Source organism: Mus caroli, unplaced genomic scaffold (genome assembly GCF_978045245.1).
Source record: "Mus caroli unplaced genomic scaffold, Mus_caroli_1 scaffold_1, whole genome shotgun sequence".
In the NCBI taxonomy this organism is placed as follows: Eukaryota; Metazoa; Chordata; class Mammalia; order Rodentia; family Muridae; genus Mus; species Mus caroli.
The window spans coordinates 161,461,065-161,487,362 of record NW_028227256.1 but is presented as its reverse complement, the minus strand read 5'-3'; the positions used below and the strand labels follow the sequence as shown (position 1 = coordinate 161,487,362).

General features: G+C 38.5%; 1 protein-coding gene across 2 annotated transcripts in view; it reads right to left on the bottom strand.

Moving 5' to 3' along the window:
- Kifap3 (kinesin associated protein 3) overlaps positions 1–26,298 on the bottom strand; it is a 135,336-nt gene that overhangs the window by 106,757 nt on the left and 2,281 nt on the right. The window contains exons 1-5 of one of the 2 annotated variants that reach the window (XM_021160363.2): positions 21,684–21,940; positions 18,512–18,643; positions 13,389–13,543; positions 11,474–11,529; positions 10,124–10,265 (exon numbers count right to left, since the gene is read on the bottom strand). In XM_021160363.2, coding sequence (XP_021016022.1) covers positions 10,124–10,265; positions 11,474–11,529; positions 13,389–13,543; positions 18,512–18,643; positions 21,684–21,715 — 517 coding nt within the window. In that variant the 5' untranslated portion in view covers positions 21,716–21,940. Of the gene's footprint in view, positions 1–10,123; positions 10,266–11,473; positions 11,530–13,388; positions 13,544–18,511; positions 18,644–21,683; positions 21,941–26,298 lie in introns of those variants that run through there. The other variant, XM_021160355.3, reaches the window with a different exon arrangement.

Genomic DNA, 26,298 nt, shown 5'->3' with positions numbered 1-26,298 from the left:
GACAGGCTTAAGATTTTGCTAGCAGGATTAACAAAAAGGCTATTAATTTTTTTAAAGCAAAGCTAAAATTCAGGTATTTTCAGGTGCTTCAAAGGGGCCAATCATATTCTTCTTAAGTCTATAAAGATACACAGTTGTATGCCTACTATAAAAAATCTTAGAAAGCCACTAATCCATCAGTTCTGGCTGAATTTGAAACAGTGTGTCAGGGGGAAAGCAGAGTCTGAAGTGTGAAATGCTTCAACACAACACACACAGAGGTCTTCAGCAAGGGCAGGGAGACATTATCATCAGGCATTTAATAAAGTCTTTGCCCAATCACTGCTGACTACAATAAGCTAAGGGAACACAGAAGTCAGTGACTCTATAAGGGAAGGGATACCAATTAATTAATTGGCAGAATGAATCCACACAACACAGCAAACAAATGGCATCAATAAAAAGCCTCAGGGTGTCAGGAATCTGACTTACACAGTTGCCACATATAGTTTCAACAAAACAACTCATCATAGGAAGAAATAGAACTGTATGACCCATGCTCAGGTAATAAAGTCATCAATAGAGACTGTCCATGAAAAAGCACAGACATGGAGATTATGAGACAACAAGGATTTTAACTCAGTTATTATTACATTCAGAAAATTGAAGGAAGGGCTTGTGAGGTGGGGTGGCAGTGAGGAGCACTTGTTGTGCAGTCATAGGGACCACAGTCAGATTCCAGCCCCAAGCATGCCACCAGGCCATGTTGCACATCATTAACTAGCAGCTCTAAGGGGGTGAAAAAAGGTGCATCTCTGAGATGTGTAGGAATCTGGCAAGGTTGTGAAAACCTGTCCCAGACTCAAGCAGAGACCTGGCCTCAAAGAATAGGTAGAAATGATATAAGTAAGACACCTGATGGATGCCCTCTTAGGGTCTCCAAACTCACACATGTACAAACATTTAAATACGTGGATATATACACAGATGCATGAGCCATTTCTACAGATTTAAAGGCAGGTATTTGAGGGAATGAGAATTATGGTTTATCAAAGAGACAGCAATTATATATATATAAAAAAGACACAACTAGAAAATCTGTAATGAAGGGAACAAAAGCTAAAATACAAATTCACTGGGAATCTTAGCAGCAGACCTGACACAGAAAAAGCTAATATAAGCGTTTAGATTAGTCTGAAGGAAAAAGAGAAGGCAGTTAAAATAAGCAGACTCTCCGAGATCTGTGGAGAACAAAGGACAGCAGCATATACACGATGAAACCCCAGAAGCACGTACAGGGGCAAAATAAGTATGCAATGAAATAACATCTAGATCTTGGTTCCCGGATCCCACCGAGACTAGTCTGTGCTGGTGAGAATGTGGACTACAGAGCTAACAGCTTCTGGGACAGGCAGAAGCCACAGAGCTTCTGAGGCAGACCCCTTTTCGGGCTCCAGACATCCTGCCACCTTCCCTGCCAGAGGAGAGGTGTCCACCCGGCTTGGGAGGGCTTTGACGGAGCACCTGGGGGAGCCATCTTGGTTCCCAGATCCCGCTGAGACTAGTCTGCTCAGATGAGAGTGTAGACTACAGAAGCTAACAGCTTCTGGGACAGGCCCTGTTTCAGGCCTTCATCTTCTGCCAGGAGGTAGGTCAGAACACCAGATATCTGTGCACCTTGCCTGCAAGAGGAGATCTTGCCTGCAGAGAGTGCTCTAACCACTGAAACTCAGGAGAGAGCTAGTCTCCCAGGTCTGCTGATACAGGCTAACAGAGTCAGAGGAACAAGCTCTAACCAGAGACAACTATAACAACTAACTCCAGAGATTACCAGATGGCGAAAGGCAAATATAAGAATCTTTCTAACAGAAAGCAAGACCACTCACCATCATCAGAACCCAACACTCCCATATCAGCCAGTCCTGGGCACCCTAACACAACCGAAAAGCTAGACCCAAATTTAAAAGCATATCTCATGATGATGGTAGAGGACATCAAGAAGGACTTTAATAACTCACTTAAAGAAATACAGGAGAACACTGCTAAAGAGTTACAAAGAGTTTCACTTAAAGAAAAACAGGAAAACACAACCAAACAGGTAGAAGTCCTTAAGGAAAAACAGGAAACTACATCCAAACAGGTGATGAAAATGAACAAAATCATACTAGACCTAAAAAGGGAAGTAGACACAATAAAGAAAACCCAAAGTGAGGCAACGCTGGAGATAGAAACCCTAGGAAAGAAATCTGGAACCATAGATGCGAGCATCAGCAACAGAATACAAGGGATGGAAGACAGAATATCAGGTGCAGAAGATTCCATAGAGAACATCAGCACAACAATCAAAGAAAATGCAAAATGCAAAAAGATCCTAACTCAAAACATCCAGGAAATCCAGGACAAAATGAGAAGACCAAACCTACTGATAATAGGAGATAGAATGAAGATTTTCAACTTAAAGGGCCAGCAAATATCTTTAACAAAATTATAGAAGAAAACTTCCCAAACCTAAAGAAAGACATGCCCATGAACATACAAGAAGCCTACAGAACTCCAAATAGACTGGACCAGAAAAGAAATTCCTCCCGACACATAATAATCAGAACAACAAATGCACTAAATAAAGAGAGAATATTAAAAGCAGTAAGGGAAAAGGCTCAATTAACATATAAAGGAAAGCCTATCAGAATTACACCACACTTTTCACCAGAGACTATGAAGGCCAGAAGATCCTGGACAGATGTTATACAGATACTAAGAGAACACAAATGCTAGCCCAGGCTACTATACCCAATGAAACTTTCAATTACCATAGATGAAGAAACCAAAGTATTTCACGACAAAACCAAATTCACACATTATCTTTCCATGAATCCAGCCCTTCAAAGGATAATAACAGAAAAAAACAAACAAACAAACAAAAAACAATACAAGGACAGAAACCACGTCCTAGAAAAAGCAAGAAAGTAATCCTTCAACAAACCTAAAAGAAGACAGGCACAAGAACAGAATGCCAACTCTAACAACAAAAATAATAGGAAGCAACAATTACTTTTCCTTAATATCTCTTAATATCAATGGACTCAACTCCCCAATAAAAAGACATAGACTATCAGACTGGCTACACAAACAGGACCCAATATTTTGCTGCTTACAGGAAACCCATCTCAGGGAAAAAGACAGATTCTACCTCAGAATGAAAGGCTGGAAAACAATTGGTCCCAAGAAACAAGCTGGAGTAGCCATTCTTTTTTTTTTTTTTTTTGGTTTTTCGAGACAGGGTTTCTCTGTGTAGCCCTGGCTGTCCTGGAACTCACTTTGTAGACCAGGCTGACCTTGAACTCAGAAATCCGCCTGCCTCTGCCTCCCGAGTGCTGGGATTAAAGGCGTGCGCCACCACGCCCGGCTTGGAGTAGCCATTCTAATATCCAACAAAATCGACTTCCAACCCAAAGTTATCAAAAAAGACAAGGAGGGACACTTCATAGTCACCAAAGGTAGAATCTTCCAAGAGGAACTCTCAATTCTGAATATCTATGCTCCAAATGCAAGGGCAGCCACATTCATTAAAGACACTTTAGTAAAGCTCAAAACACACATTGCACCGCACACAATAATGGTGGCAGACTTCAACATACCACTTTCATCAATGGACAGATCGTGGAAACAGAAACTAACAGGGACACAGTGAAACTAACAGAAGTTATGAAACAAATGGATTTAACAGATATCTACAGAATATTTTATCCTAAAAAAAAAAAAAGGATATACCTTCTTCTCAGCACCTCATGGTACCTTCTCCAAAAGTGACCATATAATTGGTCACAAAACAGGCCTCAACAGATACAAAAATATTGAAATTGTCCCATGCATCCTATCAGATCACCATGGACTAAGGCTGATCTTCAATAACAACATAAATAATAGAAAGTCAACATTCACGTGGAAACTGAACAATACTCTTCTCAATGATACCTTGGTCAAGGAAATAATAAAGAAAGAAATTAAAGACTTTTTAGAGTTTAATGAAAAGGAAGCCACAACATACCCAAACTTATGGGACACAAAGAAAGCATTTCTAAGAGGGAAACTCATAGCTCTGAGTGCCTCCAAAAAGAAACTAGAGAGAGCACACACTAGCAGCTTGACAACACACCTAAAAGCTCTAGAACAAAATGAAGCAAATTCATCCAAGAGGAGTAGACGGCAGAAAATAATCAAACTCAGGGGCAAAATCAACCAAGTGGAAACAAGAAGAACTATTCAAAGAATCAACCAAACAAGGAGCTGGTTCTTGAGAAAAATCAACAAGATAGATAAACCCTTAGCCAGACTCACTAAAGGGAACAGGGACAGCATCCTAATTAACTAAATCAGAAATGAAAAGGGAGATATAATAACAGATCCTGAAGAAATCCAAAGGACCATCAGATCCTTCTACAAAAGGCTATACTCGACAAATCTGGAAAAGCTGGATGAAATGGACAAATTTCTAGACAGATACCAGATACCAAAGTTAAATCAGGATCAGGTTAATGATCTAAACAGTCCTATATCCCTTAGAGAAATAGAAGCACTCATTAATAGTCTCCCAACCAAAAAAAGCCCAGGACCAGATGGGTTTAGTGCAGAGTTCTATCAGACCTTCAAAGATGATCTAATTTCAGTTCTTCACAAACTATTCCACAAAATAGAAGCAGAAGGTACTCTATCCAATTCATTCTATGAAGCCACAATTACTCTGATACCTAAACCACAGAAAAACCCAACAACGATAGAGAACTTCAGAACAATTTCCCTTATGAATATCGATGCAAAAATACTCAATAAAATTCTTGCTAACCGAATCCAAGAACACATCAAAAGAATCATCCATCCTGACCAAGTAGGTTTCATTCCAGGGTATCAGGGATGGTTTAATATATGAATATCCATCAACGTAATCCATTATATAAACAAACTCAAAGACAAAAACCACATGATCTTCTCATTAGATGGGGAGAAAGCATTTGACAAAATCCAACACCCATTCATGATAAAAGTCATGGAAAGATCAGGAATTCAAGGCCCATACCTAAACATGATAAAAGCAATCTACAGCAAACCAGTAGCCAACATCAAAGTAAATGGTGAGAAGCTGGAAGCAATCCCACTAAAATCAGGGACTAGACAAGGCTGCCCACTCTCTCCCTACCTATTTAACATTGTACTTGAAGGCCTAGCCAGAGCAATTGGACAACAAAAGGAGATCAAGGGGATACAAATTGGAAAAGAAGAAGTCAAAATATCACTTTTTGCAGATGATATGATAGTACATATAAGTGACCCTAAAAAATCCACCAGAAATCTCCTAAACCTGATAAACAGGTTCAATGAAGTAGCTGGGTATAAAATTAACTCAAACAAGGCAATGGCCTTTCTCTACATAAAGGATAAACAGGCTGAGAAAGAAATTAGGGAAGCAACACCCTTCTCAATAGTCACAAATAATATAAAATACCTTGGCATGACTCTAGTTAAGGAAGTGAAAGATCTGTATGATTAGAACTTCAAGTCTCTGAAGAAAGAAATTAAAGAAGATCTCAGAAGATGGAAAGGTCTCCCATGCTCATGGATGGGCAGGATCAATATAGTAAAAATGGCTATCTTGCCAAAAGCAATCTACAGATTCAATGCAATCCCCATCAAAATTCCAACTCAATTCTTCAAGGAATTAGAAAGGGCAATCTGCAAATTCATTTGGAATAACAAAAAACCTAGGACAGCAAAAACTCTTCTCAAGGATAAAAGAACCTCTGGTAGAATCACCATGCCTGACCTAAAGGTGTACTACAGAGCAATTGTGATAAAAATTGCATGGTACTGGTATAGTGACAGACAAGTAGACCAATGGAATAGAATTGAAGACCCAGAAATGAACCCAAACACCTATGGTCACTTGATCTTTGACAAGGGAGCTAAACCCATCCAGTGGAAAAAAGACAGCATTTTCAACAAATGGTGCTGGCACAACTGACGGTTATCATGTAGAAGAATGCGAATTGATCCATTCCTATCTCCTTGTACTAAGGTCAAATCTAAGTGGATTAAGGAACTCCACATAAAACCAGAGACACTGTAACTTATAGAGGAGAAAGTGGGGAAAAGCCTTGAAGATATGGGCACAGGGGAAAAATTCCTGAATAGAACAGCAATGGGTTGTGCTGTAAGATCAAGAATCGACAAATGGGACCTCATAAAATTGCAAAGCTTCTGTAAGGTAAAAGACACTGTCAATAAGACAAAAAGGCCACCAACAGATTGGGAAAGGATCTTTACCTATCCTAAATTAGACAGGGGACTAATATCAAATATATATAAAGAACTCAAGAAGGTGGTCTCCAGAAAATCAAATAACCCCATTAAAAAATGGGGCTCAGAACTGAACAAAGAATTCTCACCTGAGGAATACTGAATGGCAGAGAAGCACCTGAAAAAATGTTCAGCATCCTTAATCATCTGGGAAATGCAAATCAAAACAACCCTGAGATTCCACCTCACACCAGCCAGAATGGCTAAGATCAAAAATTCAGGTGACAGCAGATGCTGGTAAGGATGTGGAGAAAGAGAACACTCCTCCATTGTTGGTGGGATGGCAAGCTTGTACAACCACTCTGGAAATCAGTCTGGCAGTTCCTCAGAAAATTGGACATAGTACTACCGGAGGATCCCGCAATACCTCTCCTGGGCATATATCCAGAAGATGTTCCAACGGATAAGAAGGACACATGCTCTACTATGTTCATAGCAGCCTTATTTATAATAGCCAGAAGACTGAAAGAACCCAAATGTCCCTCAATAGAGGAATGGATACAGAAAATGTGGTACATTTACACAATGGAGTACTACTCAGGTATTAAAAACAATGAATTTATGAAATTCATAGCCAAATGGATGGACCTGGAGGGCATCATCCTGAGTGAGGTAACACAATCACAAAAGAACTCATATGATATGTACTCACTGATAAGTGGGTATTAGCCCAGAAACTTAGAATACCCAAGATATAAGATACAATTTACGAAACACATGAAACTGAAGAAGAACGAAGACCAAAGTGTGGACACTGTGCCCCTTCTTAGAATTGGGAACAACACACCCATGGAAGGAGTTTCAGAGACAAAGTTTGGAGCTGAGACGAAAGGATGGACCATCTAGAGACTGCCATACCCGGGGATCCATCCCATAATCAGCCTCCAAACGCTGACACCATTGCATACACTAGCAAGATTTTGCTGAAAGGACAATGATATAATAAGTGAGGTAACCCAATTACAAAAGAACTCACGTGATATGTATTCACTGATAAGTGGATATTAGCCCAGAAACATAGAATACTCAAGATAGAAGATTCAATTTGCGAAACACATGAAACTCAAGGAGAATAAGACCAAAGTGTGGACACTTTACCCCTTCTTAGAATTGGGAACAAAACACCCATGGAAGGAGTTACAGAGACAAAGTTTGGAGCTGAGACAAAAGGATGGACCATCTAGAGACTGCCATACCCGGGGATCCATCCCATAATCAGCCTCTAAACGCTGACACCATTGCATACACTAGCAAGATTTTGCTGAAAGGGCCCAGATATAGCTGTCTCTTGTGAGACTATGCTGGGGCCTAGCAAACACAGAAGTGGATGCTCACAGTCAGCTATTGGATGGATCACAGGGCCCCCAATGGAGGACCTAGAGAAAGTACCCAAGGAGCTAAAGGGATCTGCAACCCTATAGGTGGAACAACAATATGAACTAACCAGTACCCCCCGGAGGTCATGTCTCTAGCTGCATATGTATCAGAAGATGGCCTTTTCGGCCATCATTGGAAAGAGAGGCCCCTTGGTCTTGCAAATTTTATATGTCTCAGTATAGAGGAAAGTCAGGGCCAAGAAGTGGGTTTGGGTGGGTAGGGGAAGGGGGTTAGAGGAGGGTGTGGGGGACTTTTGGGATAGCATTGGAAATGTAAATGAAGAAAATACCTAATTGAAATTAAAAAATGAAAAAATAACAGCTAAAACTATCTGCTCAAGACCGAAATGTATACACACTCCAAGTATACCACACTGAATGACATTAACACTTAAACATACCTGGTTGTGGTCAGACTTGCAAAAACAAAGGACAAGAGAACCAAAGGCCTGAAGAGAAGCCCAGCTTTGTGTCTACTACACAGCATCATCAATAAGATACGCAGATTCACCTCAGAAAGCTTACACACATGAAGATGGAAAAATGACACATGGAAACTGCAAGAGAATTTCTGTCATCTGTTGGAGGCACAAAAGTCCTTGTGCCCACAGAGCACCAGGGAACCAGAATGTTAAACATAGGGGCCTCTCCTCAATGGAATTTCTACCCAGAAAGCTGGGAGTGGATATTTTTTTTTTTAAGATTTATTTATTTATTATATGTAAGTACACTGTAGCTGTCTTCAGACACTCCAGAAGAGGGAGTCAGATCTCGTTATGGATGGTTGTGAGCCACCATGTGGTTGCTGGGATTTGAACTCCGGACCTTCGGAAGAGCAGTCGGGTGCTCTTACCCACTGATCCATCTCACCAGCCCTGGGAGTGGATATTGTTAATGACCTGGTGACATTTTAGCTATCTGCAGAGACAGGCCTTACCCTGAATGTTTATCCCAGACTCTACCCTTCCTAGACCATTCTCCTTAGCTCCCAGCTAATAGAACCCACCCTGGGAAGAGAAGTCACATGTTCCACTGACCTCCATCCTATTTCCATCAGAGATGACACTAGAATCTAGGCCTTTTAGCTTTAGACCCCGCCCGCCCTCAGGCTCACACGTACTTTGTAAAGGAGTTTCTAGGAAGTCACACCTAAGCTTTTCTCTGCACCTGGAATGGGAATGAGTGTTGTCTGGTAACTTCTTCCCAAATTGTGTTGTGTTTTAAATATGCTGATAATGAACTGCCTAGTGTCAGACTCCCCAGGTTTGATCCAGGCTGATTGAAGCCAGTCTGAACTGAGGTTTCATTCTCACCTCTTGGAAGACCCCTGCAAGGTCTCTCTCAGTAACCTGCCTGTAATTCCAGAGCTCAGAAGGTGGACCACAGGGACAAGCCGACTAGCTAGACTAATCTTATCTTCAAGCTCTGGGCTCAACTGAGGAACAAATAATAAGGCAGACAGTGACCAAGCAAGACTCTCGATATCAGCCCTAGGCCTCTACACACACACACACACACACACACACACACACAGACAGACAGACAGTGACCAAGCAAGACTCTCGATATCAGCCCTAGGCCTCTACACACACACACACACACACACACACACACACACACACACACACGAGAATGCATACATCTATGAACATGCATATAGAAATGCACATAACCCATACATATACAAGAGATATGTCATTAGTACTCTTACAGAACAGGAGAGTGGGGAGGGAAAAGAGTCAGAGGGTGGATTGGATCAAATGTCTGAATACTGTTAAAATTAGGTTTGTAGTAATTTGAACAAGATTGTTTGAAACTGTCTAATGTCAAGACATCACTAAGATAATACCTCAGGAAACCATAATTATAGAAAATTAGCTTCAAGTGGTAAACTAGAAAATACCTAGCATAAAAAAACAATAATAGAAGAAAACAGAGAGTAAAAAAGGTTAAGAATCATGATAAAACTGTTCCTAATTAAAAAAATATAGAGACATGTTAAAGGCTTTGTCATTCATAGCAAATACAAAATGATCAAGACTATCTTGTAAGCATTCAATGTTAAACATACTAAACACACTAATAAACAGAAATGGATTAAGGAACCTACAGTAATCCAGTCATAATCTAGTTCTAACAGAAATTCTTGAGATTCAAACACACAAGCAGGGTGAAAAGAAGAGAATGGAAAATAGACCTACCATGTAAAGAAAGAAAGAGAGGAAGATAAGTGATACATTGAAAATATTCATAATACATAGAAGAAAAAATTAAAATACAAAATTAAATATTTAAGACATGAAAAACATGCATATGTGCATTTACAAACATAAAATATTTAAGATCTCAGTATAAACTTCAAGAGTAGGTTTGTTTTACATGATTTTCTACTTTTAATATTTAGAAAGAGAAATCACCGTTTAATAATAGCTCTTCCAAGTTATCAGGATTTCGAGCAAGCTGTAGGATCAAGGCAGAACCCCGAACCTTATCTGGAATGTCTTCATACAAGAGCTCAATGTATTCGTCCATGTCATTAATGTTGGCCACTTCGTCAATCTGAAACAGAGGTAGGAAGCGCTCAGCAGCTCTCATGGACAGAATCACTGTCAGATGGATGGCATTTTGTGATCAATATATTACTTATCATAGCAACAAGCAAAGAACAGATAATAGCCATCTTTTTGTAGATAGCAATTTTAGGACATTAATCTCTCGACAAAACCTTTAACCTAAAATTTGTCTTGCCTACAAGATGTGGAGGGATTAAGATGGAGTTGACTGAGGGAACAGCCAACCAATGACTGCCCCAACTTGAGACCCATCCCATGTCAGAGGGCCAACCCTGACATTATTAATGATACTCTGCTATGCCTGCAGATGGGAACATTGTAACAACTGTCTCCTGAGAGGCTTCATCCAGCAGATGGAAGCAGATGCAGAGACCCACAGCTAAACTTCAGGTGGAGCTCTTGTGGAAGAGTGGAAGATAGAAGTGAGCAAGTCAGAGGGGTCATGGACACCACAAGAAGATCTACACAGTCAACTAACCAGGGACCATGGGGGTCACAGAGCCTGGGCCACTTAGCAGGGTGCATGCAGGAGCTGGACCTAGATGCCTCATCTATCGATAGCAAATGTGTAGCTTGGTCCTCATGTGGGTCTCCTAACAAGTGGAACGGAGGCTGTCTCTGTCTCTGTTTCCTGCCATAGCACCCCTTGCCCCCTACCTGGATGGACTGCCTGCTTGGGCTTCAGTGGGAGAGGATGTGCCTAATCCTGCTGGGACTATACCCCAGGGTGAGGTGGTACCCATGTGGGGCTTTGTGAAAGAAGAGGAGGGGGCAATGGTGGAAGGGATTTGTAAGATGGGACTGGGAAGAGAGGAGGAGGGGCTGTGATGGAGATGTAAAGTACTAGAATGCTGATATGAAAGTATAAGCAAAATAAAATGGAACATATATAGACTCTCCAATTTGTCTCTCAATGTATTTCAATGTAATTTGTACCTACTATAAAAGATTAAATATTTTGAAACTTATTTCAAAATATTCAGAATACTTCACCATTATTTTAATAAAATTAAAATTATGTGTTGTGAAGTACCACCAACAATTTTTGTTATTTATCAATTAAGCATTGATTTTTCAGGTATCTCTAAACTGAATCACTTCAAATTTCACATCTGAACAACATGGCTATGTACATTATTGACAATAAAAGCTGAAGGTCTTTCATTTATTAGAACAGAAATCACTCGGTCTTACCTCCATCCCTTCAAAAGGAGGTGGGTCTTTAGGCTTGCTTGATTTTTCTTTTTTTTCTGTAAAAAGATTTTTAAAAACCCTGAGAATTAGTTTTTAAGGGTTTTGGAGTGACTCTTTATTTTAAGCAGGTGAGTTTACTGCTGCCTAAGCTCAGGATATAAAGATAAATATTTGATGAAAACTTTCTCAATGCATAAAATAAAATATTTCCATATAAAAATCAGATATTTGTTCTAATATTGCGATCAGGTAAATCACCAGGATAAAGAAAATGACAAATACAAAACCAAATAACATAAAAAGTAAAGGTAATATATGAAGAGTAAGGATAATAGCAGCATTATAAGCTGAAATAAGGAGGAGGGAATGATTTTTGTCTGAAAAGTGAAATAAAGGATATAAATTAAAAGGTAAATATTTGATATTTACATCAATTTAATTCTCATTTATTCTCAAGGAAGCATTTGAAGGTACTACAGAAATTAATGATAATATTCAGCTAAAGGCATATTTTCATATTCTAAACAAAAACATGCATACATTAAAATAAATTAACTATAAAAGTATTATCAAAAGATGTATAATTAACAAATAAATATCCATGTAAGGGATTTGACCCTTACTAGAGATTACTTGGTAAGGACAAGGGATGGGCACGGGATTGTGAGAGGCTGCTAGAGATACCCGAGGACTACATTCCAGCTGTCATAATGCAAACCACGGCTCTACAATACACACACACACTTAATACATACTAATGAAAGGAAGACCGCGATGCAGAAAGAGCAATGGGAAATGAGAAACATGCTCTTGATCATAAAAGTGTTAGGAAAGCCTGTTCTCCCTAGGACACATAAACAATTAATGAAGTAAAGCAGGAGTGGCCCTTCCTTCTCTCAGAGGCGGTGTCCATGAACAACAAGGGCGTGTCATCGACAGCCAGATTCTGTCTCTAACAGGTAACTTATTATAAGAGTAGTTTTGATGAGCAAAGAAAACAATCATTTAAGGTGTCGAATCGTAGTGTTAAAATGTACTACAGTCCTCTTTTCCTGCCTTAGAGTGAGGCGTCAGGCTCTAAATTATCAAAGTATAAAAAGTTAAAAAAATAATTTAGATAAATATAGTTTTAAAATATAGTAAAACTACAACTATTAATGTACAGAAAGAGAATAATACTGACTTGAATTATTTTATCCATATATAGTGGATACTTTTTTATATTTCTTTTTTTATACAGCACATTTTAATCACTAAACTTTCAGTAATCCATTTGCACATGTGTTTCCATTTTTATTTGAAACTATCTTTTATATTTTCTGAGTTGTAAACCATTAACGGCCCAGTTCTTTTGTGGGAACTGAGGACAGGAAAATGACAAGAATGAAGTAACGTTGAGCAATGTTACACTGTCCTAAGGAAAAGGCGTGAGGAGAGTAATATCATGGCCATCGAAAACATGTGATATTCACCAAGTGCACAGTAATGCTTAAAATACTTACATAATTCAACTCAAATTATAGATTAAGTAAAAATAGCAAACTTAGAAAATATAAGGCTAATTTGGACAGAAAAGATATTTTCTGCCCTAAATATGCCTTTTATTATTCTACAATCATTATGGCAGACTTATTCCCTTATTCCAGTGTCGTGCACACGCGCACATCCAGTGAAACACCACTGTGTGTAGAAGCATAAAACCTCCAATGTAGGAAACAAATTCATCTGTTTGTTTGTCCTGACACTGGTAAGAACTCACCACCAAAATGAATACAGCTTTCAGAACTATGAATTTTTATACTGTACTGTACTGCACTGTGTTACATATATATTTACAAAGTAAATACAAGATTTTGAAGATGACAAATGCTAGCCTTTGGTATTGAATTTAAAATTGCAGACTCCTTCTGCTTACCTTTTCCTGGCAATGAGTCACGGCGGTTCTGTAGATAGTACAAAAGCTGTTCAACCTCATTTAGCTTTGAGGGATGGATGAGTTTACATTCCTCAACCACTTTCCGGGCTAGAGAGGTTATGTCTGTGTTAGCATTGAGACTCTTCAGACGGATGCTGCAAGCACATGCGAATTGCCAGTTCAGACATTACAGAAATACATGACAGACTCAATAATACTGTTCTAAGATGATCTGTAAATTATACAGAATCTATACCTTCTGGCCAAAGAAACATCTTATTAAAGATGTAGATATAGTTAGAGTTATGTAAATTGAAAGCAACATAAATCTTTTAAGACTTTCTGGACACAATATTCAGAAGTCCTGTTTGACGCAGTAGTTCTTTTATAAAACAGTCTTATTACTAAATATGAAATACATACTGCTACAAGTGATATAATTTATGCTTAAACACAACATTTCCAAGTTTTTCTTTACTTGCAGTGCTAGGGCTGGAACCCAGGACCTGGCACATGCAAGACAAGTGCTGTATACATCCTCTGAGGTATTCAGACTTGCTTCCTCTTGAATTGAGCCCAGAATAGTAACTATAAGTCTAAAGAAAAAAAGATGGTGCCAAGGAACACAATGGCTGCTTGTTCAAAGGCATGAGAGAGAACTATGAAAATATAACATCAGGACTGTCAGATAAATCCTCCTGTGCAAGACTTACATTCAGAAGGAGAAAGCCACCGAGGGCCTACTGGACAGAATTCTTTCTTTGTGAAGATGGTGATTTTTGCCGGGCGGTGGTGGCGCACGCCTTTAATCCCAGCACTCGGGAGGCAGAGGCAGGTGGATTTCTGAGTTCGAAGCCAGCCTGGTCTACAGAGTGAGTTCCAGGACAGCCAGGGCTACACAGAGAAACCTTGTCTTGGGAAAAAAAAAAAGATGGTGATTTTTGTTATCTTGTAGGAGGAGAGCAAGCTACCCCAGGGAGCCATGGATGAGAATCTACAGAAGCACTGCACTCAGCGTCAGCATTTGCACACCCATGGTTCTCCTGAATCTGCAAGCATGACCTGGATCTCCCTCCCAGCTTACATTCACTACGATGACATTCTTATATCTTACTTTAGATTTTCTAGAGAAAAGTTGTCTTTAACTTTGGAGTCTCACTTCAGGAGGGGAATTTAATTTTTTAGTCCTAAAGAATATACTCCCTAGCATATTTCTTAAAGCTGTCTGGCTTTATTGTTGATAACTTTTAAGTGTTTAAAATAATTGACTTTATTTTGGACAGTTCTAGCTGAACATTGTAAGGCAGATATAGCAAGGATGGTACACAGAAATAACCCCCAAAGGACAAACCAGAAAACATGTGTTTCTCAATAAATCTGAGAAGAGGCACAGGAGAACTACATCACTAGCAAGGCCTGATAAGAAAACTCAGTTCTAGAACATGGAGGGTTCTAGAACTTGGAGGGGAAGCTGAAGCAGATTCCTGAGTTCAAGGTCAGCCTAGGCTATCGAATCAGACTATTCCAAACAAAACAAGAATGAAGCTCGCTAAACATATCTTTAAATTTCTATTAGGCTTTTGGGGTAGATTACTTTTCCAAAAAAAGGTTTTTTTTTTCCTTTGTATGATTTTCTTTTTTTTTTTTTTAATTAGGTATTTTCCTCATTTATATTTCCAATGCTATCCCAAAAATCCCCCATACCCTCCCCCCCCCTTACCCACCCACTCCCATTCTTTTGGCCCTGGCATTCCCCTATATTGGGGCATATAAAGTTTGCATGTCCAATGGGCCTCTCTTTCCAGTGATGGCCGACTAGGCCATCTTTAGATACATATGCAGCTAGAGTCAAGAGCTCCGGGGTACTGGTTAGTTCATAATGTTGTTCCAACTATAGGGTTGCAGATCCCTTTAGCTCCTTGGGTATTTTCTCTAGCTCCTCCATTGGGGGCCGTGTGATCCATCCAATAGCTGACTGTGAGCATCCACTTCTGTGTTTGCTAGGCCCCGGCATAGTCTCACAAGAGACAGGTATATCAGGGTCCTTTCGCAAAATCTTGCTAGTGTATGCAATGGTGTCAGCGTTTGGAGGCTGATTATGGGATGGATCCCTGGATATGGCAGTCTCTAGATGGTCCATCCTTTTGTCTCAGCTCCAAACTTTGTCTCTGTAACTCCTTCCATTGGTGTTTTGTTCCCAATTCTAAGAAGGGGCAAAGTGTCCACACTTTGGTCTTCGTTCTTCTTGAGTTTCATGTGTTTTGCAAATTGTATCTTCTATCTTGGGTATTCTAAGTTTCTGGGCTAATATCCACTTATCAGTGAGTACATATCATTTGAGTTCTTTTGTGATTGGGTTATCTCACTCAGGATAATGCCCTCCAGGTCCAACCATTTGCCTAGGAATTTCATAAATTCATTCTTTTTAATAGCTGAAAATAAAAGTGTTTAAAGTACAGATTACATGCTCACCTCTCTCCCAGTTTCTACTGTGTACTTCTGATTATCACCTTGTATCTGTGTGGCATAGTTATTATCTTTATCAAAACTCACAGAACACAAAAAGTGAACCCTAATGTAGGTCAAGAACTAATACTAACACATCTAATTATTAAGCATTCACTTAATAATTATCTAGTTATGTAGCATTCACTCTGTGATCTGTGTTTATAAATGTCTTGTAGTGTCACACATAAAAGCTTTATTTCTCTAGAACGTCCTCAACCTGAGCATGATACACTCGAACCATTATGCCTCCTCTACAATGTCAGACATGTGGAACTGTAGAGTACGTACATTTTCCAGACTGACTTCTTTTGGCTAACAATATTTATGTCTTTTGGTACTTGATAATTCATTTCTTTTTCATTTTTGAATAATGCTTTATAATATGGAGGTGTCACAGCTAATCCACTCACTATGAAATAATAGTTTGGTTGCTTTCAATTGTTGGCTCTCTTGGATTAAGTTTCTATAAGTATATTTGTTAGACTTTTATGTACATGTAAGTTTTAAACAGCATCTAAAAACATAATTACTGGATATTATGTGAGCCTGTATTTAGATTATATATAATGTATGCCATTTTATGGTATGGCATATTCTGTATATTATTGCAAGCTATGACTGGGAATTCCTGTCACTACATTCTTGTCAATATTTGCTGTTGCCAGTGTTATGGGCATTAGCCATTATAATGGGTATGGAGATTCCTGTTGTCTTAATATATATATACATATACATATGAACAATTTTCAATCTCTTCTAGGTCTACTTTCTATCACCCTATATATTAGCAACCCAGTTTAGCCTATATAAACTCAAACATTTTTGGTTTTAGTGTATAGACTCCTCAGTTTTGCATCTTTTAAAAGGAAACTGGAGTAAAACAAGTTTTGTTTTGAAATGACACTTGGAGCTACTCGACTGCTTTTAATCCACACGAGTACTTTTTGTTAGGCACCCAGCATCTATTAAAAACTAACAAAATATCACTTGTATGATTTCTATACCATAACAATCAGCTGCTCAAAAGAGATCTTCAGAAAGGTGAACTCTGTTGAGAACAGCTTATACCATTTTTCTGAGCAATGCAAGAGGCTGAAATGCCACGTTTGTGGTTCGAGGACATCACTGACTTCTCCAATGTAATGAAAGTTTATGCCACACCTATCTCAAGTTATACAGATTTCCTCTTCTTCACCAGTTAACAAACCTCTTGAGTTATCAAAACACATTTTCCTTTTGGTAATGCCTTTGGTACACACCTTTTGCTAGTGGTCGTGACACACCTTTTTCTAATGAGTGTGAGACACCTTTTTTCTAGTGAGTGTGAGACAGTTTTTGTTAGTAAGTGTGACACACCTTTTGCTAGGGAGTATATCCTTTAGGACTAAAAAATTAAATTCCCCTCCTGAAGTGTAGGTCATGAGACTCTAAAGTTAAAGACAACTTTTCTCTAGAAAATCTAAAATAAAATCTCAAGAGATGTTGATTAGTGCTCAGGTCATATAATCTCAGGTAGTCAATGACAAACAAGAAAAAACATAAAAAAGAACAAAAGTGTGAGCTAGCTGGACTGCAGTGTGAGCATGCACACATACTTTTCTAGACTTGTACAGTCTAGAGAACGCATTTATCTTTAATACGGGTCATTAAGTAAGTCTCCTTCTGATGCCAACAGAAAACCAGTGAGGACAGCAAACCGAGACACCAAGCGGCTTCTCTTCATAGGGTGCAACAAGCCAGGGCTTCTCAGCCACAGCATCACTGAAATGGAGGCTCAGTACATTCCTACCTTAGATGCCAATGTGACCACCTTACAGTGACAACCTACCATATCTCTATGAGAAGCAATGTTCCTGTGGGGAAAAACCATCCCCAGAGTGCTTAAGTACCAGAGTCAATGCTATCTACTTAAGGCAGTACTTTCACAGGTGCTCCTAGCTACCCGAGCACCCTCGATCCAACACAACATGGTATAAGTAGGAATTCTTTCTAACTAGTTACCAAGTCAGTGCTATGCAGTGAGAAGAGGGTTGAGAGAGAACATTAAGTCATATCAAATCTTCTCTACTAGTATAAAGTTATTGAAGGAAGGTAGGAAGTTTACCAGCAAAACTTCAGAATAATGAAAAAGAACAGGTCCCGAGGGACTCTTTTAAGTCAATAAGGGAAAGTGAGCAGGATGTGGACCTAAGTGCAGTCTAAAAGACAACTTGTCACATACTAGCATTCTTCAGAGGACCAGGAGGCTTTCAGGAGCCAATTCAAGATCTGTGCCCCATTTGGGTACAACATCTGAACATCGCACCACTCCCAGCAATTCTATGGGAGAAGGAATAGAGGATTTTCTAAGACTCCGAATTTCTAAATTAAGCAAAAACTCCCATATAAACATATCTTTTGTGATTAATTTCACTTAACATTACAAAAGTTTTACTTTCTCTAGAATATATTCTACATTTATACAGTTGAATGCAATCTTTCCTCAATTAAGCTGAAGTGGTCAAGAAGGATATTATAACCATTTATTGTCTATGAAGTTTAAAATAATATCATTTGTATGAAGGTTATATAAAATCTCCTATTTTCATAATGTATACAAGCTGAAAGAAACTTACATTTTTTGGCATTCCTTTCGTTCTCCCAACATGGGATCTCCCATTTCTCCAAGAATGGTAGCTTCCACTTCATACTGAACAATGAGAGCTTTTTCTGATGGATGTACATCAATATTTCCCCCTTTAACTTTCCTACAAAAAATAAAAAAAAAGATTAAAGTCTCACAGGACATCCATAACGTCCACCCTGTTTCTACATCTAAACTAAAAAAAGAGAAAGCCATCCTATGTTCAAGGACTGGATGACTCATTATTCAGATAGTAGTATTTTCCCCAGACGACTCAGGGAGTCAACAGAACCCCATGACAGCCTCGAGAAGGAAAAGACAACATTAAAATTTACATGGAAACAAAGACCCTAAACAACAAACATAAACAACAAATATAATCTTGATAAAGAGCAGCAATGTTGTAGGACTCACCCCACTCAATGCAAACACTCCCAATTTAAGCAGTACGTTACTAGCTCAAGGAATATTCATATTAGTAGTTGATTAGGACTGACAGTGCAAGAAATGACCTATGTTTACAGTCAGTTAATCTTCAATAAGGATGCTCCAAGTATCCACACAGAGCAAGAACAATCTCTGACAAACGATGCTAAGAAGATTAGATATTCTTAACTACCATATACAATAATTAATTCCAGTGGAGAAGAGACCAGCATTTAAGACTTTAAACTATAAAACATAAGGAAAAGCTTCATGACCTTGAATTTAGCAATGGTTTCTTAAATACGGTTTCAAAAGCCACAGTAAGTATTAATAAATTAGACTTCAACAAATCAAAATTGTTGACAGTACTGACATATTCAACACAGTAAAAAGACAACCAAAGGCTGGGACAAATGTTTGTAAATTGCATATTTAATAATGCCTAATATTAATATATGCACATATATATATATATATATATATATATAATATTTCAGTAACCACTTTTTCCTAAAAAAGAAAGACAAATGACCAAAGAGGATGAAAGGAGCTCAATTTACTTCGTAATTAGGAAATGCAAATCAAAACAGAATAAGACACCACTTTACAGCCCTTAGAATAGCTACAATTACAGAGCAAACACATGAAACACAAAGAGAAAATAACAGGCAAAGTGTGGGAATAACTGGAGTCCTCATACATATGGGGGAACATATAAGGTACAGAACTGAGGGAACCTCCCTGCTGGTTCTTCAGTGAGTCAAACAGGGAAGTACTTCATGATCCTGTATGCCAAGCTTATATATACACTAAATGACTGAAGAGAGAGCAGTGTCATGATGACAGTAAAGCTATTCCTAACAGGCAAAGGCACAAACACCCTGAGTACCTATCAACACCTGGTCATGAACAGCTTATGCTGTATCTGTGCAATAAATGTTATTCATTACAAAAAAAGGAATAAAGTGTTATAGCATACTATATATAGTACAGCACAGTATAACCAAAGTGGAACATAATTATACACTGTGAAAAAAATTGAACAAAGCATCATATATATCAAATCCAGCAAGTTCCTGCCTTTTCCATTATGTCTGTATGCCATATACATACACACACACACATACACATATATATATATACACACACATATGCAATATATATATATGTGCAATATATATATATCATATATGTGTGTAAGTATACACATGCTAAGGCAATGCAAACTTAGACAAAATTGAACAATGTTTTTTCAACCTTTTCCCAGATTATGACTAAAACATCACAGTGAGTAGATCAGTTGTATTGATTGTTTTCTAGATGATGTGGTTTTAAGAGGGTCCACACTAGTACAATGAATCTAAATAAAACCACATCGGACATGACGATAGTATATGAAAATCAGCAAATGCTACAATAGCAGCACGTTCTTTAAAACAACCTTCGGTTTAAAGTTGAAATTAGAAAGTGTATTGTACTTGACAGATAAAGGGTGTGTGTACAGGAGCATGGGAATGGGCACATGTGTATATGGTAACAAAATGACGTTAGAATGAGTACACTGGCCGTGTGTTTGTTTTTATTACATATTCCTTTTACAAATCTCTACTGAAAGTCTTCTCATTTGCCTTTTCTTTAAAGATATAAAATGAAAATGACAAAGCACTGTATTCCCTTGCCTTGTACAAGCAGTATAGTTGATTTATCTTACAACGATTTGACTATGTTCAAGAATCCACTACCACTTGCAAGATTATTTCTTTTTTCTTGTAAGATATGGCTAGAACCCTATCAAGTAAGTGAAAATATACTTAACAAATTTTATTAGGACTTAATGTCACCAACGAACATGCATGTTTTTTCTCTCAAAAGTATTTTCATACTTTGTCCTTATGTCCTTCAGAAAGTATTATCTCTCGTTTTCAAATGAAGTAATTATGTCCAAAAAACAAATCTATGTGCTCTTTTGCAGTGGATTAGCAACAGAGCTTTAACGAAAAATAGAGACTCCAAATTAGCATTTTTAAAATTTATTCACTGCTCCCTCACAGTTGGTTCAGTGAGAGGTATATTTTTCTAACCATGGGTGGTCTTATTTTTTACAGACATTAAGGAATCTCACAAAATTTCCTTTTTCTTGGTGTAGCTGATATCATACATATGTTAAAAAAAATAGTAGGCTTTCGCATGCCAAGGTCTTAATAATAATGAACTTCCTACAGAAATTATACAGTGTATGTGACCGTCAAGTGAGTAAAGTGGACCAAGACCAGCTGACTGAACATCTCAATCCAGTCTTGCATAAAGCAAAAACCACTACGTCCGTCTTTATTCCACACACCCCACCATGGTTTATGAATCTCAAACTGAACACAAATTGGTGATGTGACAGAATTCATTTCCAAGCTTCCATGGGATTTATCTATTGAGGAATCCAGGAGAGTGGGGCAGAACAAAAAACAAAACCCAGGAAATATGGGGTTTATCTCGCCTAACCTGCCTCTTAATGAGGTTATAGATTAATGTAGCAAGGACATCATCAGATGCTGTCAGGACGCCTCCAAGCCAAAGAGGACCTCGCGCCCCCGCAGGGCCCATCCTTTATTCCACCCCAACATTTTCTCTTTCTTTCCTTCCCTGCGTCCCACCCCTTCTCACATCTAGCTCTGCCCCTGGGCATCCCCTGGTCAGCCGGGAAACACCTAAGGACCTGCTCAGGGCGGAGCCCCGGTCGTCACCTTTTGAGGTATCTGGCGTCCTCGCCTTGCATGGCGGCGGCGGCGGCAGCGGCGGCAGCGGCGTGGGGAGAATGGGAGTGTCTGAGAATCTAGGAGGGCTACTTCCGGGGACCCGGCCAAAGTACCCTCAAAGCAGAGCGGTGACAGTCCCAAGGCCTGCAAGGAGGGGGGGCGGCGGCGGCGGCGGCGGCGGCAGCGGCGGCGCAGCGGTTACCACGGTGAGCCCGCCGGCTCCTCCCACTGCTCCTGGGCCCCAAAACACTGGAGCAGCCCAGACCCGCCCAGAGCCGTCAGGGCCGGACTCTCCGCAAGGCGCATGCGCTCACGCGACAGCTACAGTCTGCGCAGGCTCAGTGTGAAGCTCCTGCGACAAATCTGACGTTCCCAGGAACAGCGCAGGAAGGGTTTGGTGCTGATCTGGGAGCCTGTGGTTTAGAGTCATATTCCTGGTCACTGCCCCCTGGAGGATGGGAAAGGAAGAAGCATTGCAAGCTGCAAAATTGGAACGTAAAGTCCTTAGCGTGAAAGGAGACAATGTAACCAGTGAACCTTTTAGCTAACTAAAGATGGTGATCAGACTAGCCTTTGACAACAACTTCTTTGGTGGAGCTTCTATTTTGGAACATGTAAAAGGTTCTGCATTGATTGCACTGAATTCTAGCTTAGAAATACAGGCCATACAGTTAAATATATGAAGCAAATAAGTAAAACTGTTCAAGACCTGAAAATGGAAACAGAGGCAAAAAGAACACAAACAGGGAATCCTGGAGATGGAAAACCTGGGGACAAGAATAGGAACAATGGCAAGCATTGCTAACAGAATACAAGAGATCAAAGAGAGACTCTCAGGTATAGAAAATATGATAGAAGAAATTGATATGCCAGTCAAAGAAAAAATTAAAACTAAAAAATTCCAGACATAAAACATCCAGGGAATCTGGCATACCATAAAAAGACCTAACCTAAGAATAAAAGGAATAGAAGAAGATGAAGAGTTCCAGCTTCAAAGACCAGAAAATATTTTCAACAAAATCATAGAAGAATACTTTCCTAACCTAAAGAAAGAGAAGCTTATACACATATAAGAAGCTTATAGAACACCAATTGGGTTGGACATAAAAAAGAAAATTATCCCACCATATAATAATCAAATCACAAAATTTATAGAAAAAAAGAAAGAATATTAAAAATGGCAAGGGAAAAAAGACCAGGTAACATATGCAGGCAGACAATCAGAATTACACCCAACTTCTCAGCAGAGACTCTAAAAGCTAGAAGGGCCTGAATAAATATCTTGCAACCTCTATAAAACCACAGATGCCAGCCCAGACTACTATATTCAGCAGAACTCTCAATCAACATATATGGATAAAACAAAATATTTAAAGACAAATCCAAATTTAAACAATATCTGTAACAAATCCATCCCTACAGAAAATACTAGAAGGAAAACTCCAACTAAGGAGTAAAACCACATTCAAGAAAACAGGAAGTAATTCTGTACCAGCAAAAGCAATGGAAGTAAACACACACACACATGCACACACACACACACACACTAACACCACCAACATCAAGATAATAGGAATTAACAATTACTGGTCATAATATATCTCAGCATCAATGGACTCGATTTCCAAATAAAGAGACACAGGCTAACAGACTGTATGTGAAAACAGCAGTCAACATCCTGCTAGATACAAAAAACACACCTCAGCAATAATGATACACATTACTTCAGAGTAAAAGGGCTGGAAAAAAATTTCCAAGCAAATGACCAAGAAACAATCTGGAATAGCCATATCTAATAAAATATATCTAGTATCTAACGAAATAGATTTTCAACCAAAATTAATCAAAAAAGGACAGGGGAGTGTACTACATACTCATCAAAGGAAAAATCTACCAAGATGATATCTCAATTCTGAACATTTATGCCTCAAACACAAGGACACCTGATTTGTAAAAGAAACATTTCTAAAATTTAAATTGCTCACTGAATCCCACACTTCGAAAGTGGGAGACTTCAACACCCAACTCTCACCAACTGCCAGGCAAAATCTAAACAGAAATAATGAAGCTAACGGACATGAATCAAATGGACCTAAAAGGTATCTATAGAAAATTTCACCCAAACACAAAAGAATTTACCTTCTCAGCACCTTATGAAGCCTTCCTGAAAATTGATCATATTTGGTTACAAAGCAAGCCTCAACAGATACACAAAAATTGAAATGATGCCTTGTATCTTTTCAGACCACTGTTGATTAAGCTAGACAGCAACAGCAACAAAAACATCAGAAAGCCTACACACACATGGAAATCTGACAACTCTCTAATCAATAATTTCTGGGTCAGGGACAAATTAGGAAAAAAAAATTAAAGACTTTTGAAAATTCAATGAAAATGAAGGCACAACATACCCAAATTCATGGGATACAATGAAAGCAGTGTTAAGAGAAACTTCCTTCATAGCACTAAGTGCCTCAAAAATAAATTAGAAAGTTTCCATACCAGCAATTTAAAAGTATACCTAAAATCTCTAGGGACGGGGGGGGGGGGGAAGCAAGCACACTGAAGTGGAGTAGAAGACAGGAAATTATCAAAGCCATGACTGAAATCAATCAGTTAGAAATAAAGAAAACAATACAAAGAATCAACAAAACCAAGAGCTGTTGTTTTATTTTTGAGAAAATCAACAAAATAGACAAACCCTTACACAAACTAATGAAAATATAAAGAGACAGTATCCAAATAAACAAAATCAGAAATGAAAAGGAAGACATAATGACACTGAGGAAATTCAAAGAATCATTAGGTCTTACTTCAAAAGCCTGTATTCCACAAAATTGGAAAATCTTAAAAAAAAAAAAGGTGATTTTTTTTCAGACAAATACCACTTACCAAAGTTAAATTGAAATCAGGTAAACTATTTAAGCCTCCCTATATCCCTATAACCCCCTAGGAAATAGAAGCAGTCAATAAAAGTCTCCCAACCAAAAAAAAAAAAAAAAAAAAAAAAAAAAGCCCAGATGGTTTTAGTAGAGAATTCTACCAGACTTTCAAAGAAGAGCTAATACCAATACCCCTCAAACTATTCCACAAAATAGAAAGAGAAGGAACAATGCCAAACTCAATGAAGCCATAGTCACCTTGAAACCCAACCACACAGACTCAACCAAGAAAGAGAATTTTAGACCAATTTTCCTTATGAACACTGATAAAATAATACTCAAGATATTCTCAAACCAAATCCAGGAACACATCAAAGACATCATCCATCAAGATCAAGTAGGCTTCATCCCAGGGATGCAGGGATGGTTCGATATATGAAAATCCATCAGTGTAATCCATCATATAAACAAACTGAAAGAAAAAAAACCCACATGATTCTCTCATTAGAGCTGAAAAAGCCTTTGACAAAAATCTAACATCACTTCATGTTAAAAGTCTTGGAGAGATCAGGAATACAAGGCACGTACATAAACATAATAAAAGAAATTTACAGCAAGCCAATAGCTAATATAATGGAGAGAGCTTAAAGAAATTCTACTAAAATCAGGAATAGTACAAAGGTTTCCACTGTCTCCATATCTACTTAATATAGTACTTAAAGTTCTAGTCTGAGGAATAAGACAACTAGAGGAGATCACAGCAATACAAATTGGAATGGAAGAAGTCAAAGTACCACCATTTTCAGATGATGTTAGTATACATAAACGACCCCCAAAATACTAACAGAGAACTGCTACAGCTGATAACTACCTCCAGCAAAGTGGCTGAATATAAAATTAACTAAAAAAATAAATCAACAGCTCTCCTTTATACACATGATAAATGGGTAGAGAAAGAAATTAGGACCCCGGCGGTGGTGGTGCATGCCTTTAATCCCAGCAGTTGAGAGGCAGAGGCAGGCGGATTTCTGAGTTCAAGGCCAGCCTGGTCAACAGAGTGAGTTCCAGGACAGCCAGGGCTACACAGAGGAACCCTGTCTCAGGAAGGAAAGAAAGAAAGAAAGAAAGAAAGAAAGAAAGAAAGAAAGAAAGAAAGAAAGAAAGAAAGAAAGAAAGAAAGAAAGAAAGAAAGAAAGAAAGAAAGAAATTAGGGAAACAAGATCCTTTATAATAGCCATGAATAATATGAAATATTTTGGTATAACACTAACCGAGCAATTGAAAGACCTATATGACAAGAACTTCAGGTCGCTGAAGAAAGAAATAGAGGAAGATATCAGAAGATGGAAAGATTTCCCATGTTCATGGATCAATAGATTATCATAGTGAAAATGGCCATCTCATCAAAAACAGTTTACAGATTCAATGCAACTTCCATCAAAATTCCAACACAATTCTTTACAGACTTTGACAGATCAGTCCTCTACTTCATATGGAAAAACAAGCAAAAATAACCCAGAATAGCTAAAAACAATCCTGTACCATAAAAAGAAGTATTATCACCACCCCTGACCTAAGGCTACTACAGAGCAATAGTAATAAAAAGAGCATGATATGGGTATCGGAACAGTCAGTTTGATCATTGGAATCTAATCAAAAACGCTGAAATAAATCCATACACCCACAGAAACTTGATTTTTGACAAAACCATTCAATGGAAA